Genomic DNA, 21,452 nt, shown 5'->3' with positions numbered 1-21,452 from the left:
TCCACTGTTTCCTTAACGCTGGGTTATTTGCGGAGCTGAACAAGGTTATCTCTCCCTCAGAACCAAAAACACACTTCTTTAGTGACATTGTTGATTTCGTGGTCTAAAAACTAAATGACAGCGCTGCCAACATCTCCCGTAACCCAAACAAAGCTCATTGATGGGCGTGTTCTTGCTCTCGCTCTGGTTGATGTGCACACACGCTCATCCAGGAGAAATGCCATACAAGGAATTCCGCCCTGTATGACGTCATACAGGGCCATACTCGAAAAAAAAACTTTCAGAAACTTGTTTGAATCCTGAAGGAGTGTATTTGGCACAGAAATACTCCATGTTTGACCATGTTTAGCATGATAATCCAACTCTTTAACAGTGTAAATAAGTCAAAATGCATAAAAATAGCATTACACCCCCCCCCCCCCCCCCATTCTAAAGCACTACAGTAATTCAACCCATCACAGTAAGTAAAATCTCTTCTCAAAAAAAATTGTTTTTAGATTCAATATGACAAAATCAGACTTAATTACTGACAAAAATGTATTGCATGTATATCTTGCAAAATGCCAATGTTTTGTGGCAATACTGTTACAGTACATGCAATGTTTTGAGGTTAGGTAAATTAGCTGATATTTTTGGGGTGAAAATGATAGTAATCATTTATTTTTTCTTTTGAAATGCTGTTTGCATTACACACAAAACTAAGTTAACCCTTTTGTGGTGCTGAAAACCCTGTAAAACATGACCGGCCTACAAAAAAAATAGTTTATAAATCTTTTGTTATGCTACATTATCACCAAATATTGGATTCAATCTTTTTTTCAACTTGTTTTCTTTCAATCATGACAGTTTTTATATTTAGGTCCCGAGCAGGGATGGTGCGAGGACCCTATTGGAATTGCTCAGTCATTTATTCTTCTTCTCCGAAATGAATCGCATTTTTGAGGGCCTAAACATGCTCGAAAACTCATGAAACTTTTGTCTGATATGGGTTTCAGAATTAGGTGTGGCAAAATGGCTCGATAGCGCCACCTACCAACTCGATAGCAAAATTTATGTCTGATATGGGTTTCAGAATTAAGTGCAAAATGGCTCGATAGCACCATACACAACAAAAACAAGACAATGTCATAAGATGCAATCCTAAAAAGGACAGAATGCTCAAGCATACCTGTTTTTTCCCGTCATAGGAGCAACGTTGCTCATTACAGTTTAATACAGGCCTCTGAAATACTGTCTCCTTGCAGAGGAATTCCTAGTACAGTTTTGACTCTTTTACACATTTGAAGTTCTTCAGGAGTTGTCAGCTGGTAGAAATGCCATCACATGTACGCACATAGAATGAGCGCATTTAGCCTAGTATGCAGCATTGTTTTGGATGTTCGTAAGTTCTGGCGCTAAATATGCATCATAAAAGACTTTTCTTTTCCGTAAAAATTACAGTGTGATTGCTAAGCAACAGGACTAAATGTATCATTAGGGCCCGAGCACCAAGAAGTACCAAGGACCCTCTTGGAATTGCTCCATTTATTTTTCTTTTATGATCTGAACAAAAATAACCAAGAGAAACGAACTACAAATGCTCAGACATAACACTGATTTAATAACCAAATAACATTTAATTTAATAACAGTATGCATTAAATGCAATTATCCCCCATCCCAAGTTCATCATGTTTTACTGGAGCAGGGCTCACTGCCAGATGTCTGTAAATGTCTAAGAATTTAGTAAATATTTAATCCATCTGTGTGAACACTAAGTGCTTTTGCAGCCTTTATAGCCTGTTGGACTTTGATCAAAGGTTTGAATGTGCACTGGCCACAGCTGTGAACAGCTCTGAGGGATATTTGAAAAGACAAGTAAACATCAGCAACATTCAAGCTCTGTGTTTGTTGAATAGAGCTAGTACAGTTAAGAAGTACAGGACATCTAATTTAGAATTACCTCTAAAGACATGTATAGGTATTTCCAGATAAGACATTATATTACAAGTCATAAATTACACACACCCATATCAAAAACATGAATTTTGAAGCTGTTATGTTTATTAAGTAACGTATATTAATTTATACAAGTAACCAGTTAAGAAAGTTTGGGGTGTGAGTGTGTGCAGTTTATGTTGTAGAGCAAAACGTTCAAGTATCGTCAAGTTATGTTTACCACAGACCTTATTTCACTCATATACTGATAACCCCAATTATAAAAACCCATAGGAAAATCTTGAGGAAAGCAGTGGCGATTTAGCCTTCCGGGTTTTGATGCCATCCCTGCAGCAATTTATTAGTGTAGGATGAGCATGTGTTCTCATAAATGAGGCTCACCAGCTGGACTGTTCCTTACAGATGGAGAACAAAAAGTGAAACATTTCTTGTACTCTGAAAATACAGCACTGTGCTTCTCACCAAAGGTCAGCAGGGGTAAATCCTGTCCACAGGGCATTGACAGAACAGAACATTTGTTCATGAGTGTGGGCAGCAGGGATAATCAAGTTTATTCACTCAATATACTTTATTCTCAAAATATTACGTCTTTATTCTCATATTTCTACGACTTCATTCTCGTAATCTTAGATTTATTTATTTTTTATGTTGTGTTTCAGGGCTTCCGTAGAAAATTGACCACACAGTGGCACTAAAAATGTTTTGCTATAATAAGCAACTTTTTGCTAAAAATTTTTTTATTTGAAGTCTTTGAAGTTTAAATGGATAGTTCACTCAAAAGAAAATTCTTTCATCATTTACTCACCCTCATGTTTTTTAAAACATGTATGAATTTCTTTCTTCTGCTAAACACAAAAGAAGATTTTTTGAAGAATATGGGTTACCAAACAGTAGCCTAAATGATGACAGAATTAAAAATTTTGGGCAAACTATCCCTTTAACAAGACCCACTTTCTGTCAGAATATGCAAAATGCAAACATTCGCAGGACTTTCTAACATTAGCCACGTTTACATGCGCACTTTTTTGTCATTCCGATTAAAATCATTCCGATTGAAATATTCAGTGGACTGTTTACATCTAAACCGATTAGGTGTTTACATGTTTTGTGCTGACTTTCAATCGGAATCATTTTGTGACATGCGCACACAGTTTGTCTGCCGCATCAGATTCGTAACATTGCCAGTGACGTTCGTGGATCAATAGTTCTGTGTTGGTAATTTTTATATTTATTTATTTTTCTGTGGGTGGACATGCAGTAGTTTAACCTAATTTATGTCCTATACAATGGCTATTTCAACAGCTGTGAATGATGAATGCGGAATCAAAATTAATTAAATTCATTTATTTTGAAAAACACAAAATTAACAACAAAATGCACCCAAATTATTAATAAAAACATAGGATATACGGTGAAACATAAATGAAAGCATTCAAGACGTGCTCCGCATCATTACTAGATAAATAAACGCATAACGTAGATAATTCAGATGATTAAGGAACGATACCATAATCACAGAGGTATAAATATTAACAAAAGTAGACTGTGGGTAATGTTACTTACATTAACAAGTAAAGAACTTTTTTATATAACTTATGAGAAACAGAGTTTTATAAAAGCTATTTATTATTTGTTGTAAAGTGTAAGAATCACCTCAGAAAAATAAATCATTCTGTCAGGCGCAGTTGAAGCCCAGGACAAACGCTGACAAGATGAGATGGTGTAGCCAGGCTATGTCTGTCTCATCATTCCAACATTATGTTCATAACTTGTTATGAAATAAAAAAGTTTAATACCTCAGAAAAATTAACTTTCCTCTCTTGTCAGCATTAGCCTGGTGTGAGCGCGGCGCGCGCTCTTCAGTGGTGGAGGCGCGCACTGTATATCACATCACAGAAAGACGTACACTCAAAATAATCGGATCAGGTCGTTTACATGGTGGAATTTTTCGTTTGATCGGTTCATGAAAAAGTTTATCCCACCCCTCTTAAACCGATTACAATTTCATTCGGTTTGGGCATTTTTATTCCGATTGAGGTGTTTATATGGAGCATTTTCATTCGGATTGGACTTTTAAACCGATTATGGTGCTCCATGTAAACGCAATGATTTACAGATAAGGATAGGATGGCTGACTTCTCCCTGGTCCTATCACCATATCAACAAACTGTCAGAGCTAGCAGAGGTGCCTATCAGCAAACTTATCTGAATTTATCTAAGAGACAGCTCTTACTTTTTGCTGGCCTCACAGACATCAACGATGTTGGAGAAGAGATGGTGATGTTCTGTTTTGTTAATGGTTCCTCTGAGCTCGTTTGAGTTCTTGAAGAGGCGAACGAGGATCTCCAGACTGTGTAAGTAACTGTGCTCTGATGAGATGACCTCAAATATGGCCTAAGGAAGAGAAACCTTTTTTAGCTCTTGAATTTCACCTGTCTAGTTTCAATTACTACAGATTTCATGCTCATATCTCTGAGGATCTCTCCTAGCTGAAAAAAAGCAGGATAATAAAAGGTGACAGTTGACCCGGAGCTGAAAGGACATGATTAAAATACCAAACATATCTGACAAATCTAAAAGGCACTGAGAGTTTAAGCAAAGATCTGTTGCACTGTGCTTGCCTTAAGCTCCTCTGCTGAAATGCTCAGTGAACATTTCTTGTAACAAACATTTAACAAAAAATACATTAAAAACGTATTATTGTGAAATACCATTACAATTTAAAATAGCTATTTTCTAATTTAATATATTTTAAAAAGTAATTTATCCCTGAGATAAACAGAAAGTGTAAAAGCCTTCATTGTCAATTTTGATCAAATTATTGTAGCCATGCTGAATAAAGGTTTTACTTTCTTTAAAAACATTTAATAAAATTTGACTGACCCCACACTTTTTATTGTCTCTTTTTGTCCAAGTTCCTTTATGATTGTCCTTTTTCAGCAAAATGTCTTGAGCAAATACAACTTTACCAATTGAATGCAAAACCATAAGAGAAAAGGTTCAGGGATATCCCAATGCAAGACCAGATTTTAATGGTTTATTTCAAATTGGCAAGTGACAGGCTCCACAGATGCAGCAGTATTTAAACTGAAATAATCCGTAATTTAAAACTTTTTGATATGAGCAAGGATGAAAAAGAGAGAAAGACAAAGTCAGGAAGGCTGACGTGGAACTTTACCTCTTGTCTCTTTCGTTCTTCTTGACTTAACATCTCACACTTTCCACTTTTTTTAACCTGGAATAGAGAGTTGAGGTTAAGTATCTCACTTAGAAATGAAAATTATACATAAATTATAATTATAAATTATACATAAAGGACACTTTAATGCAGAATGCATTACACTAAGTATGAGAGGTTAGGTTCATCATCTTCAACGAGTTAGGACAGATTGTTTTCTTACACCTGAGTTTACATCAGGGGTCCTCAAAGAGCAGACCACAATACGGTTCCCAGGATTTGTTCCAACTGGACCACAAGACATAATGACAACGTTTCTACAGTTTAAAGTAAGCAGCATGTCAAAACAACAGAGCAGTACACACCACAAGGGCTCAGGGTCGTTTATTGATGTTTCCATGCTATATCCTCTAATATTTTTATCTGGAGCCAAATGTACTTCATTCAGTTGCGCATTGCTTCTCTCTCCCGCTTAAGATGTTAAAGTGCCACATTGAGAGCTGCAGATGATGTGGTTATTTTACCAACAATAGCAAAAACACAATAAACAGCAAAATAGATACTTTTGCTAAAACACAGCAGAAAATGAGAATCATTTTCATATACAATTATTTTTATCTGTCATACATATACAGTCATGTGAAAAAGAAAGCACCCCCTCTTTGATATCTATGGTTTTTACATATCAGGACTAGGAATGCTGATAATTAACTGCTAACTCACAGTAAGCATTTTGACAGATTAATACTATCTGTTAAACAGTTTAAAGTAATTAAAATATTATTTTAAGATATTTTGAAAACATGCATAGTTAAAAATTACCCTACACAAATAACGATGCTACAAAAAACTAAGCTTTTGAGAAAAAAAATACTATGGGGCCAACAACAGCAAAAGAACCAAAACCCACAATGACACTGACCAAGCAAATAAATATAGTAAACAATAGGATAAAAACGACAAATTACTTCCATTTTGCCACAAAATAAAAAAAAAATGTTATGTACGGAAAGCACATACTCTCTTTCTCCTGCTCTCTCTGCTCTCCCACTCAAACGCACACACCTACAGGACACACATTCGAACAGAAACGTGTTGTCAGTGCTGCTTAGGGATGCAACGATTATAGATTTTGTTGGAACGATTATAGTCTGAGGAATAATCACGGTTTCACGATTATCACGATTATTATGCATTCATTAATTTTTACAAAACTACTAATGTATAAAACCACATGAACACTCGTTAGATTTTAAAGTGTTATTTATTGCTGACTTTTGAAATAGAAAGAACACAGTAGCCAAAAACTACAGCACAAAATAATAATCAAAATCTACATTCCTTTTGGACTTGGGGTAGAGAACTTGGAAATTATGGTAAAAAAGGATTCTGCAACAGTTGGTTGTTGAACTGCAGCTACAGCACCACCAGTCTTAAGCTAAAAGACCATAAGAAAAATTAAAATAAATAATCCATAAAAAGATGAACTTTGACTGGACTTAATAACTAAATGACTATCCCCCGGTTTCACAGACAATGCTTAAGCTAATCCTAGACTAAAATGTATGTTTGAGCTGTTTTAACTGAAAGAATCTTGCACTGACAAATCTTAAAATATGTCAGTGGCATTGTTTTGTCTCAAGATGCACACCAGTAATGTTTTTTTCTTGGGCACGTTTATAAAAGTTACTTAAATGTCCTAATTGAACTAAGGCCTAATCCTGGCTTAGTCTAAGCCCTGTCTGTGAAACCGGGCCTACGAGTAATGACTTAAGATGATTTTCAATATTTGATTACATTAATACGGTGACGCATTGCTGCCACATACATATTTTTTTCACTCAATTATGTCGTAATAACGAGATGTTATGTCGTTTTAACAACATCTTTTCTCGTAATAACTAGATAAAAAAAAACATAATTTTCTCGTAATAACAAGATCTTATGTCGTTAAAACGAAATTTTTCTCATTAAAACGAAATTTTTCTCGTTAAAACGACATATATTTTCTCCTAATAAGGACATGTGTTGTTTAGTGATGTGTGTATATGTCTGAATCCACATTAGATAATTTATTTAGTCCATGCCTTTGTCATACTTGTTTGAAAAGCAGAAAAATAGGCTCATCCGCTGCCTGTATCAGTGGCAGTGCCCATAGCACGAAATTGTTGTAATTTATTGATGTAGCCTACAGTTCTTAACAGCCATGGGTAGCAGGTGCAATGGATCACTCATGATTAGCGTGTAGCTTTAACCTAGTAATGACGGACCCCGGTGCAGCCACAAATATCATAACTTTCTATAGGCCTACTGTAATTAAGACATTCTAGAAATGTATTAAAAAGAAAGACGCTTTCAGCCTTACTCAAAGGCCGCGGAAACAGGCCAGTGGGTTCGTTACGCACGTCAATCCATTCCCCGCGTTCTTATTTTGCTTCTTATGTATTAAATATACAGGCAATTAGTTTATGAAACCTTGATCAAAATTAAAACACAATTTATAGAAAATGAAATTCACTTTAAAGAAAAGATTTCTGCAAAACAACACTGAATAAAAATCACGTCTGACCCCACCTATATAGGCTACTCATGCCGACAAAAGCGCCTGCAAATTATTTAATATTTATAATTTTTGCAGTTTTTTTTTTACCACTTCGTAATTTTGGCTCGGAATTTCGTTTGTTGGAAATATGAACTGAATTTAGAAATTAAATTTGAAATTAAAAACTTTGCGTTTAATAAACAAAATACATTTTTGAAACGTTTGGAGTGGAGTTGGCTACATGCAAAACATAGCCTATTTAGATTCATAGTTAGGCTATATGTTTAAATATTAGCCTATTATATTATTGTTTTAATTTCATATGTTGATGATGAAAAGTGAGCAGCATGAGTAAGATAGGCTATAAGACGTGCAATATGTCTGGAGACATGGAGTGGGGTCAGACATGCTTTTTATTGAGTGTTGTTTTGCATAAATCATTTCTTTAAAGTGAATTTTGTTTTCTATAAATTGTATTATAATTTTGATCAAGGTTTTATAAACTAATGGCCTGTATATTTAATACATAAGAAGCAAAATAAGAACGCCGGGAATGGATTGACGTGCGTAACGAACCCACTGCCCTGTTTCCGCGGCCTTTGAGTAAGGCTGAAAGCGTTTTTCTTTTTAATACATTTCTAGAATATATGTATTACAGTATAACATACAATATATTACAGTAGGCCTATTATAGATAGTTATGATCGCCTATTTGTGCACCGGGGTCCGTAATTTCTAGGTTAAAGTTCTGCCACTGATGCAAACATTAGCGGTCCATGGCACCTGTTACCCGTGGCTGTTATGAACTGCAGGCTACATCAATAAATTATAATACTTCCGTGCTGTGGGCACTGCCACTGATACAGGCAGCGGAAGAGCCTATTTTACTCTGAGCTTGCTGGCTTACATGGAAGTGTGACAAATGCACATGGGCTATATGAATTCTCTAATGTGGATACAGGCATATTTTGTAGACATCACTGTACAACACATGTCCTTATTAGGAGAAAATATATGTTGTTTTAACGAGAAAAAATATGTTGTTTTAACGACATAAGATCTCGTTATTACGAGAAAATTATGTAGTTTTTACAACATAAGATCTCGTTATTACGAGAAAATATGTCGTTAAAACGACATAAGATCTCGTTATTACGACATAATTGAGTGGAAAAAATAATATGTATGTGGCAGCAATGCGTCACCGTACATTAACGATTATATTTATATTTAAGTATTATTATTATTAATATAAAACAAATATTAACTTTAGGGGGAATAAACTGAACTGTTTTTGTCATTAATATGTAGTCATTTTAACAATCTTTTTAATAATTCATCTCATTTTACATGTGGCTTGAGAAAAGCATGTCTATTATATAGGTTTGTCTGTTTGAAGTTTTAGTAAAAATGATGGAAAGAAACATCTCATGTTATACGCTAGGGGGCGCTATTACGCATCTTCTAAAATGGTGCCGACTCTCCAGATCAAAACAGACGAAGAAGCAGTAGGAAACAAACTCACATGCAAGCAGATGCATACGTAAAATAACGCGATCATCAACACTAAACAGCATCTAAATCAAAACATCCTAATGTTACTGAATAAAATGCCAGGATGAGCTACAGGACCGTGAAGCTCCGGGGTGTTGATGGACTCGATCTACTCCATCTGTGTTTGATCATCGCTCTGAATCTGATCTGTATGTAGTCTTTGACAAAACGTGATTTTCTCAGCTTTATGCTCAAAATGTTGCTTTTTTTAATGAGACGTGCCCACATACAAGTGTTGATTAAAAAGGATTGCATTAAGCTAGAATAAAACAGATTTTTATGTTTTTATGTTCATTCTTTCTTTCTATGTATTACATGTTCAGATATTCATACAATATTTAACGCAATGTTTCATTAAGTAATTTGCCACGCAATTTAACTCAGTTATTATGTATTACCTTTAATTGAGCGTGCAAAGCTGGGTGATGATCCCGCAGGTGCTGCATCCCTCTGCCATAGTTAATCTATGGTAGTAAAGCAGTAGCCTCTGTGTCTCCGATAAGCACGTCACTTAAACTGGCGCGCCGCTGGTGTAACCTTGTTTTCATTCCATACAACAGAAACGCGGTGTAGTGGAACCTTTACGATTCATTAACCGTGACGTTTTTAAGCGCGGTTAATTGTGAAACCGGTTAATCGCTGCATCCCTACTGCTGCTCTGATGATTTTATCAGAAATCGTATTAAAATAAAGTAAAAAAGTAACTTAAAAGCTACATGACATTTCTCACTAGCGAGATAATAACAGAGCTGTTCTTGGTTTCGTATTAGTACACGCTGCTACCGAACACTGTTGAAAGAGACGCACAGACTGAGGTAATTCCCATATGCTCTCTCTAAAAACTCACTGCATTAATAACTGCATTAGTCTGCCATAAATGGATCAAGCCTCCGTTACTAGCTCTAAAACGACATATTGGAATTAGCAACGGAGGCTTGGGTTTAGATGTGTAGTGCTGCGTTCACACCAAACGCGAATTGAGCGTCAAAATCGCGTCTACCGCGTCTAGTTTCACACGCGAACATTTTGAATGCATTCGTGCGTCAGCAGAGAATTGGACACGCGTAGAAATCGAGCGCTGGAAGCAAAATTGACGCGCGTTCAAGACACTCCAGGAGAAATATGTCATAAAACACCACTCTGCCTCTTTTCATTTTCATTAAAAAATATATATTAAGCATTAATAGCCAGACAAATGTGGTCCAGGCAACTCCTACATTATCTTCACTGCATGTATGTTTAAATATCCTTAAAATATAAAGTTATGAAACTTCTCTTTGCCCTCAGTCAAAACGATTTGGCAGACAACAAATTATAGATTCATGAGAGCAAAGCTCGGCCGTTAGATCCACACAAAACGAACCACTACAGGACATCAGAGCCAGCGGCAGACGCCAGAAGGACTAGCCGAGGAAAGGCTGCCTTCGCTGGGGTTATGAGCAGTGATTGCCCGGTGATCGCCTGGATCTCACAACTCCAAAAACACAAGATTATTTTTTTTAAATAGGCACTCTCTTTATAAATAAACCACAGATTTGAGCTTTAAACAACTACATTCCCACCTGAAAAAGTCTTAAAACTACATTTTGTGACACAATAGTACTATTTTTAATTTATGCAGGGTTTCTCATACACGTCACTTTACCACATGACAGCAGCAAGCAGGCTCCTGATTGGTTAACGCGGCGCGAATTGACACCAAAGTTCAAATTTTTCAACTCGGGCGTCAGACGCGAATTCGCTTCAAACGCGTGAATGCTCAAAAGCACCATTGGCGTGTAACGCGCGTAACGCGCAAGACGCTCAATTCGCGTGGAAAACTAAAATAATAACATTTCTTGATTATATTTTGTTATTTTAGTTTTTTAATAACCTATGAAGCTAAAAAAAGCTTTTCCCCATTTTTTCAATACAGAAATATTTTTTGTATGCCACAAATGGTAAAAATGCTATAATTTCTTTTTTCAATCTATCTGAAATACTATCTAACCTACATTGTTTTTCTTGAAATTGTGTGACCTTTTATCATTTAGGGTCATTAACATGCATGCAAAGTTTCAACATGCTGATGCATTGTGAAATGTGCATATCAAAATGTTATACACTCTTGCTGTTTGTGGGTCAATTTGACCCATATAGGATAGCTATTCAAAAGCAACTGTACAGACACAAAATACAAAACATGTTCAATTCTAAAACCTCAAGAAAATCAAAGATAAATATCTGAACAAATTCTGTACCAAATTTTAGGTTGATATCTAAAAAAAAAAAAGTTTTTGTGCGCAATACCAACTAAAATCTACAAAAAAAACGATATGGAAAGAGTCAGAGCGTGCGTTATAGTTTGGCACTGCATCACAAATGACGAATCTATCGCTATTTATCTACTGCTGCCTTCTCTTTTGAAAATCAGTCACCAAATATGAAAATTAGAGTCTGAAAGCTTTAAAATGCTATATAGTTGGTCAAGATTACTTTAGGTTTAGACTAAGATATTATTGTTCTAAATGTATAAAGGCAAGTGTCCTAAGGGCCAATCTTAATAATAGTGGTTAAAAGTATTTTTATTAATCGTAAATTCAGATATGTATTCTTTGTAATGTGTGAAAAGTATTGATATTAAAAGTGAATTGTTTGTACCTGATTGTATGTGTTTTTTCATAGTGTGATTTTTGGGGAATTGTATTGAATCCAATTAGGTTCAATTTGACCCGGACCATAAGGAGTGTAACCAGAAATCGAACAGTGCACGAGGGTTAAGGACAAAACCTGACAAACGTCTTGAAATAAATCATCTGAAAAATGTTTTGAGGTGTGGTAACTGTAGTATAAGCATAATAATTGACTCTGGGCCATTGAACTATTGAAAAATAATGCACTCAGGGTGTAACGGCCACTCCACAAATTCAACGGCCCATTGTCAATTATTCCTTACGTAATAAAACGGTAGGCCTAAATCAAGCGAAATGTTTACAAACATTAGAAACACTATAAACATAGCTATCAGCTATTTTAGTTCCCCTCACTCCACAACAAATCCTTTAAATTGAACGGTATTCAGAACTGAACAAGAATGAAAAATAAAAATAATTAATATAAAGCGAAACTGAAACAGAAACTGGCATTAGGCTCACTTAGCCTACTTTCATGTGGCCTACCTCTCTTATTCGGATATATATATATATATATATATATATATATATATATATATATATATATATATATATATATATATATATATATATATATATATATATATATATATATATATATATATATATATAGGTGCTGGTCATATAATTAGAATATCATCAAAAAAGTTGATTTATTTAACTAACTCCATTCAAAAAGTGAAACTTGTATATTATATTCATTCATTACACTCATACTGATATATTTCAAATGTTTATTTCTTTTAATTTTGATGATTATAACTGACAACTAAGGAAAATCCCAAATTCAGTATCTCAGAAAATTAGAAAGGATTTTTAGAAATTTTGGCCAACTGAAAAGTATGAACATGAAAAGTATGAGCATGTACAGCACTCAATACTTAGCTGGGGCTCCTTTTGCCTGAATTACTGCAGCAATGCGGCATGGCATGGAGTCGATCAGTCTGTGGCACTGCTCAGGTGTTATGAGAGCCCAGGTTGCTCTGATAATGGCCTTCAGCTCTTCTGTATTGTTGGGTCTGGCATATCGCATCTTCCTCTTCAAAATACCCCATAGATTTTCTATGGGGTTAAGGTCAGGCGAGTTTCCTGGCCAATTAAGAACAGGGATACCATGGTCCTTGAACCAGGTACTGGTTGCTTTGGCACTGTGTGCAGGTGCCAAGTCCTGTTGGAAAATGAAATCTGCATCTCCATAAAGTTGGTCAGCAGCAGGAAGCATGAAGTGTTCTAAAACTTCCTGGTATACGGCTGCGTTGACCTTGGACCTCAGAAAACACAGTGGACCAACACCAGCAGATGACATGGCACCCCAAACCATCACTGACTGTGGAAACTTTACACTGGACCTCAAGCAACGTGGATTGTGTGCCTCTCCTCTCTTCCTCCAGACTCTGGGACCCTGATTTCCAAAGGAAATGCAAAATTTACTTTCATCAGAGAACATAACTTTGGACCACTCAGCAGCAGTCCAGTCCTTTTTGTCTGCACTGACTGACAGTCTTTATTCACAATCATGGGGAAGACTGCTGACTTGACAGTTGTCCAAAAGACGACCATTGACACCTTGCACAAGGAGGGCAAGACACAAAAGGTCATTGCAAAAGAGGCTGGCTGTTCACAGAGCTCTGTGTCCAAGCACATTAATAGAGAGGCGAAGGGAAGGAAAAGATGTGGTAGGAAAAAGTGTACAAGCAATAGGGATAACCGCACCCTGGAGAGGATTGTGAAACAAAACCAATTAAAAAATGTAGGGGAGATTCACAAAGAGTGGACTGCAGCTGGAGTCAGTGCTTCAAGAACCACTATGCACAAGGAATGCGACAGCTGAAACCCATGTCTTGCATACGTCTGTGTCAAGCCACTCTTGAACAACAGACAGCGTCAGAAGCGTCATGCCAGGGCTAAAGACAAAAAGGACTGGACTGCTCCTAAGTGGTCCAAAGTTATGTTCTCTGATGAAAGTAAATTTTGCAGACTTCCGGTGATGGCGGCGCTAGAGCAAGACGTGGTGCACAGAGCTCCCAAATAATTGTATCTAAATCCTCAATAAAGACTCTTAATAGTACTTTCTTTTAAAATAATAACTCTGTTGCATCTCGAACACTCCGATAAATGCCGTATCCAAAGAAAACGGACAAAAAAGAGGATGCCCAAGACACAAGGCTGCCAATATCGGATCCTCCGCCATGGTTCCATGCAGAAAGTAAATTCACAGAGTCATTGGAGAAAATGAGTAATGAACTACAATCAGTAAATCTGAGAGTGGTTGAGGCAGAAACAAAACAGATGGAGATGGAAGAAGCAATAACGGGCCTTCACAAGGATGTTGCGGATGTCAAGCTGGCTGTTGACGGCGAAATAAAGCAGTTGAAAGACAAAATTGATGAACTTGAAAATCAATCTCGCAGTCAGAATTTACGTCTTGTCGGCTTCCCAGAGGGAGTGGAAGGTAAAGACCCGGTGTTTTTTTTGAAGGAATGGCTACCTAAGATTCCAGGGAACGAGGACGAGGTCTACGAAATTGAAAGAGCTCATCGCACTTTGCAGCGACGACCAGCGGAAAATGGTAAGCCACGAGCTATTCTGATTCGTCTTCTTCGGTATGGAGACACACTGAAGATCCTCAACGTGGCCAGAGAAAAGGGCAAACTCGCCTATGGCAACTCAACAATCATGATATTTCGTGACATGTCATCGACATTGTTCAGAAAGCGACAAGAATTCAGTGCCCTCAAAATGCATCTTCGCAGTGACGACATCACTTATGCCATGCTCCATCCTGCGACGTTAAGGATTCAGTTGCCGAAGGGACAAAGATCCTTCAACTCCAAATCATCAGCAGGGACTTATCTTCGACAACATCATCCACACTTGAATGCCGGATAAGACACCAGCAAATGGCATATAAATTCGGGAGATGCACAAAACTGCTAGATAATCACCCAAAATCATGCAAGAATAACTGTACTAAAGTAACATGGGGTAAGTTTTTTATTGTATTTTTTTTTAATGTCAAGGGGGAGTTATTCATTTAAAAACGGGTTTGAAAAAAATGATTTTTTTATCATATTTTTGGACTTTGGTCAGCTTCTTATCGTTATTTTTGTTTTTGTTTTTTTACTAAAATGTGTGAATCTCGGGAGTGTCACTAGGATTGTTCGAAATAAATGTTTGCTTGAAAAGTACATAATCGAAGTCAAACATTTGATGGGTTTGACAATACTTGGGAGCAAGTTAGGTTGGATAAGGAGGGGGAAGTCAAATTCGACTGCATGTTGCGGTGCACAATCAGTCATGGGGATTTAAAGTTCCACACTTCGTTTGGGGAAGTGGTGGGAGTGGTTGGGGGTTGTAGACAGAACACATTTTTTAGTTATTTAATTTTCTTGGCTGCATTAATCCATAATTAATGTCAAGTACACTGAAATATAAGTATGTTACTTGGAATGTCAATGAGTTAAATCAAAGACTTAAAAGGAAAAAAGTAATTCTATACCTTAAAAAACATAACATCGGAATTGCTTTGCTACAAGAAACACATTTGACTGACTCGGAACATCAAAATCTTAGAAAGCAGTGGACTGGACAGGTTTTCTTTTCCTCCTTTACATCGCAATCCAGAGGGGTGGTTATACTTATTGACAAAAATATACCCTTTAAGATGGAATCTATAAATAAAGACAAATCCGGTAGATATATTATTTTAAGAGGAACAATTGCTATGCAGAGAATAACTTTGGTAAATGTATACCGTCCTGAAATGGAGGGCGCTGATTTTATTCATAGTCTATTTTTTAAATGTATGTCCTATGGCAGAACTAATCATTTGAGGGGACTTAATTTAGTAATGGACCCAGTATTAGATAGGTCGTCTACCAAAGTTTTAGCATCAAGTCAAGTTGCCACAGCTTTAAAATACGAACTCTCAAATTTTTAAATTAACAGATATATGGAGACTTAAGAATAAAACAAAAAAAGAATGCTCTTTTTACTCACATAGACATAATAGTTACTCCAGAATTTACTATTTTTTCGTTCTAATAGCAAAGGACTATCTGATTGAGTTATGTGATTATCTACCAAGAATATTGTCAGATCATGCCCCTTTACTTATATCAATGCAACACTCCCCGGAATTGCCGAATTGTAAGCTCTGGCGATTTAGCAACCATTTATTGAATAACCCTGAAGCTGTGAAATTTATAAATAATAATATAGACAACTTTATGATTACAAACAGAAATTCAGCTTCTCCGGGTATAATTTGGGAGGCTATGAAAGCGTTCTTACGGGGCCAAATCATCAATAATTCTTCAAATATGAAAAAACTTTATCAAAAAAAGTTACAATTACTCAAAAAAGACATTTTAACAATGGAAAGAGAACATTTTAAGACTAAAGACACTCAGCTGTTTCAACGATTACAATCCAAAAAATTGGAATACAATATTTTGACATCCAAAGAAGCAGAAAATGCGCTTCTCAGATCACGACAGAAGTATTATGAACATGAGGATAAGATTGGAAAAGTGTTAGCGTGGCAAATAAGAAGAGATTAGTAAAACTATAACTACAATATATTCATCGGACAATAAAATTGTTAATCATCCTAAATCAATAAACCAAGAATTCTTAGATTTTTATAAATTGCTATATACATCTGAAGGAGTTGATGAAGCTGAAATTCAAAGTTTTTTATGCAATTTGGATATCCCAGTCTTATGTTATAATGACCGAGAAGAACTTGAGTTCTTGAACTGCAATTCCCATCATTCCCCTCTGTTATCATTAGTTCCCAGCCCTGTCTGGTTGTCTATTCAGTATCCTCACATCCACCTGTTTATCATTATCCACCCTTTATCTGGACTGCCTTGTACTTTGTTCTTTGTGAAGTGTTGTTTTGCCACGCTGCATGTTGCTACGTGTTTCCTTTGTGGTTTATGTCAGTGATTCCTTGTTTCATTACTTGATTCAATAAAGTTCTGCAGATGGATCCGCCTGCCTCTACTTCATCATTACATTGAGAAAGAAATCTCGAAAGAAGAGATTCAGTCTGCTGTTGCCATATTAGCTGGAGGTAAAACACCCGGTTTGGACGGTTTCTCGATGGATTATTATAAAAAGTTTTTTCCAAAATTAATCGATCCGATTTTGTAAAAAAGAATTACCAGAGACTTTAAATCAGGCTTTAATTACAGTCTTGCTAAAACCTGGCAAGGACCCTAATAAATGTACCTCATACCGACCAATCTCACTGCTTAATTCCGATTACAAAGTTTTCACTAAAATGATTGCGTCATGTTTAGAGTGGGTCTTGCCATGTTTAATTCATTTGGATCAAACTGGATTTATTAAAAATAGATCCTCCTTTGATAATATACGGTTTATGAATATTATTTATTCTGCAAATCGATTCTCCGGTGATTGCGTTTTCGTTGGATGCAGAAAGGGCATTTGACCGAGTAGAATGGTCTTATTTGATAGCTATTTTGCAAAAAATGAATTTTGGTCCTAAATTTATTGACATGATTCGTATGTTGTATAGAAATCCATCGGCAACCGTCCGTACTAACTCTGACTTACCTTCGACCTTTAATATGTCAAGGGGTACCAGGCAGGGATGTTCTTTATCCCAGTTACTTTTTGCACTAGCAGTGGAACCCACTGGCCATTGCAGTTCGGGCACACAAATCAATCTATGGGCTAGAGATAGGAGGTTATGTACATAAAATATCATTGTACACGGATGATGTAATGTTATATGTTACTAACCCTGACTCATCGCTACCTAACTTATCTCAATTATTGGGAAAATTTTGAGAAATATCTGGATATAAAATTAATATAAACAAAAGTGTTATGATGCCACTGAATTTGGCTGCGGAGAAAATACACTTAAATGACATCCCTTTCTTATGGAATTCAGAAAAAGTTGTTTATTTAGGACTAAATATTCCCTCTAAATTGGAAGAAGCATATTCTTTGAACTATTCCCCACTACTTAAAAAGGTAATGATAGACCTGGTAAAATGGAACTCACTACCATTATCACTAATTGGCAGGATAAATTGCATAAAAATGAACGTGCTTCCTAGATTTTTATATCTATTTCAAACCCTTCCGATCTCTATCCCACAAAAGTTCTTTAATAATCGTAATAGTTCGATTAGAAAGTTTATTTGGAATAATAAAACTCCAAGGGTTAAACTTAAGACATTACATATGACATTTAAAAAAGGTGGATTACAACTCCCAGATTTTTTGTCTTATTTTTGGGCAGCGCAAATGAGAGCGGTATGGTTTTGGCAGATGAATAGTACATCTCCACCTGCATGGATACAAATTGAAAAATACCATGCAGGAGAAATTCCTCTAGACAAGGCTTTATTCATCCCTCTGACTTGTGTTATAAAGGAAATTGATAACCCATTCATTAGACATACATGCAGATTAGGGTTTGAGATTAAAAAAAAATTTAAATAGCTATTACCAGTATATAACAATACTCCATTTCATTGCAACCCGGCTCTTTCTGAGGTACTAAGAGATGGGATAACACAATGCTGGTATATTAAGGGTATTCAAGCTTTTGGAGATTTATATGAGGACAACACAATAATGACATTTGAACTATTAAGAACAAAGTTCTCTCTTCCTGTTAAACATTTTTTTAAATATTTTCAGGTGAGACATTATATTACTACATTACAAGGAGGTCATTTAAGGCCCCTCTCCTCACTATCAATAGACAATATTATAAGAGAGAAAAAAGGGTTTTGTGTCTTATTTGTATACAAACTTCATTGAATTGTATGGGGATGATGTATTATCCTCCAGACTTAAATGGGAAAAAGATGCTCACACATTTTCATTCAACAGTAGGCACAGACTAAAACAGTTTAATATTATACACAGGGTATATTATACACCTGAAAGATTACATAAATTTAGTGAGTCATATTCAGACAGTTGTCCTAGATGTAAAACAAAGGTCGGTACATAATTGCATGTTTTGGACCTGCTCGAAACTAGAAATCTACTGGGAAAAGATAATACAAACTATTGATAAGATTATTAATGTTAAGCTTTTATTTGATCCAAGATTTATGCTTTTAGGAGATGAATCTGTCCTCCAACTTGATCAAAGGAAGAATCTACGTTTTGTTAAAGGGTTAGTTCACCCAAAAATGAAAATTCTGTCATTAATTACTCACCCTCATGTCGTTGGACACCCGTAAAACCTCCGTTCATATTCGGAACACAAATGAAGATATTTTAGTTGAAAGCTGAAGGCTGAGAAAGGCTTCACACAGGCCTCCATTGGCATTCAGTACATTGACACTTCCAAGATCCATGAAAGGCACTTAAAACGTCGTTACAAAGTCTATCTCACCACAGTGGCTCTACAATAATCATACAATGCGACGACAATAGTTTTTGTGCGCAAAAAAAAATCAAAATAACACCTTTATCCAACTTGTTCTCAACTTCCGTGTGTGCCTCCACGACGCATGCGCGAGAATATGACGTAGCGCCGGTGTTCGGGAATCGATGAAATACACACTTAAGCCCCATTTTGAGCACTACGCCGAGACCTAAAGCACGATCAATGTAGAATCCAACAGCTTAGACACGCGCGTCTTCCTCTGCTCGTAAACAAATCGCTTCTGGGTCATATGTCCGAACGCCGGATCTGCGTCATATTCTCACGCATGCGTCGTGGAGGCATACACGGAAGTCGAGAACAAGTTGGATAAAGGTGTTATTTTGATTTTTTTTTGCGCACAAAAACTATTGTCGTCGCATTGTATGATTATTGTAGAGCCACTGTGGTGAGAGAGACTTTGTAACGACGTTTTAAGTGCCTTTCATGGATCTTGGAAGTGTCAATGTACTGAATGCCAATGGAGGCCTGTGTGAAGCCTTTCTCAGCATCAGCTTTCAACTAAAATATCTTCATTTGTGTTCCGAATATGAACGGAGGTCTGACGGGTGTCCAACGACATGAGGGTGAGTAATTAATGACAGAATTTTCATTTTTGGGTGAACTAACCCTTTAAGATGGCTCTGATAGCAGCAAAGAAATGTATAGCTATACAATGGAAATCAGAAGAACCACCCAGTCATGTTGTATGGCTTAGAGAACTTTCGTCCTATGTTCCTGTTGAAAAAATAATGTTTAATCTGAAAAAAAAAAAACATTGATGTTCGAAAAGATTTGGGGAAAATGTATTGAATATATGAATAATGTAGAGGTTACATTGATTGAAAATGCTGAAGTGATAATGTAACCCTTCTTTACTTGAACACATGTATATGTATATGTATGTATATGTGTTTTTTTTTTCTTTTTTCTGATTCAGCAGTCTTGTAATAATGCTTATTTGAGTGTTCTGTCTATTGAGGGGTGGGTTAGGGATGGTAGGGTGGTTAGAAAAGATTGTCTATTTGTATACTAAATGCATTCTGTAAATTGTTCATGGGAAAATAATAAATATATTGATAAAAAAAGAAAGTAAATTTTGCATTTCCTTTGGAAATCAGTCTGGAGGAAGAGAGGAGAGGCACACAATCCACATTGTTTGAGGTCCAGTGTAAAGTTTCCACAGTCAGTGATAGTTTGGGGTGCCATGTCATCTGCTGGTGTTGGTCCACTGTGTTTTCTGAGGTCCAAGGTCAACGCAGCCGTATACCAGGAAGTTTTAGAGAACTTCATGCTTCCTGCTACTGACCAGCTTTATGGATATGCAGATTTTTCCAACAGGACTTGGCACCTGCACACAGTGCCAAAACAACCAGTACCTGGTTTAAGGACCATGGTATCCCTGTTCTTAATTGGCCAGGAAACTCGCCTGACCTTAACCCCATAGAAAATCTATAGGGTATTGTGAAGAGGAAGATGCAATATGCCAGACCCAACAATGCAGAAGAGCTGAAGGCCACTATCAGAGCAACCTGGGCTCTCATAACACCTGAACATTGCCACAGACTCCCAGCTATGGGTTAAATAGTATCACGCCTTGTGATTAGACTATTGAGTCAAAGGCTATGGAAGTAAATCCAGATAGAAAATCCGGGTAGATGGAACTCGTAAGCAAAAACACGCAATCGTATAAGGGATGGAAATCCCTTACAGAAAAACCCGACCCTTCACGTAGAAGGTTTTGCTTAGGGCTAACGACCCCATCATGTAAAAAAGAAAAAGTTGTTACAGAAACAGCAACAAGGAACACAACCACAACTGCTGTGAATGGGCATCTCCAAGGAATTAACCCTAATGCAAGCATGAATGTAAGTAGTCAAAGTCAAAAGAAAGCTACTGACATGAGATACAAGATGCTTAACACAGCAAAATCCAAGATCCACCAAGGATCCTGGAACGTAAGAACGATGTATGCTACAGGGAAGCTGGCTCAAATTACTGCTGAGATGAAACGGTAACACTTCGATATACTAGGTATCAGTGAAAGCAGATGGACTAGATCTGGTAGAATGAGAACAACTTCAGGAGAAACACTACTTTACTCTGGTCGTGAAGATGATAATCATCAAGAAGGAGTTGCTAT

General features: G+C 36.5%; 1 protein-coding gene across 2 annotated transcripts in view; it reads right to left on the bottom strand.

Annotated features, from left to right (window-relative positions):
• LOC307131323 (rho guanine nucleotide exchange factor 26-like) overlaps positions 1-21,452 on the bottom strand; it is a 138,740-nt gene that overhangs the window by 81,164 nt on the left and 36,124 nt on the right. For both annotated transcript variants that reach the window (XM_079824912.1, XM_079824911.1), the window contains exons 5-6: positions 5,116-5,172; positions 4,171-4,331 (exon numbers count right to left, since the gene is read on the bottom strand). In XM_079824912.1, the coding sequence (XP_079681038.1) occupies positions 4,171-4,331; positions 5,116-5,172 (218 nt within the window). The remainder of the gene's footprint in view (positions 1-4,170; positions 4,332-5,115; positions 5,173-21,452) is intronic.

The sequence above is a fragment of the Gobio gobio genome (assembly GCF_949357685.1).
Source record: "Gobio gobio genome assembly, chromosome: 9".
Lineage (NCBI taxonomy): Eukaryota > Metazoa > Chordata > Actinopteri > Cypriniformes > Gobionidae > Gobio > Gobio gobio.
Note: the sequence above shows the minus strand (reverse complement) of the source record. Positions and strands in the feature narration are given on the sequence as shown.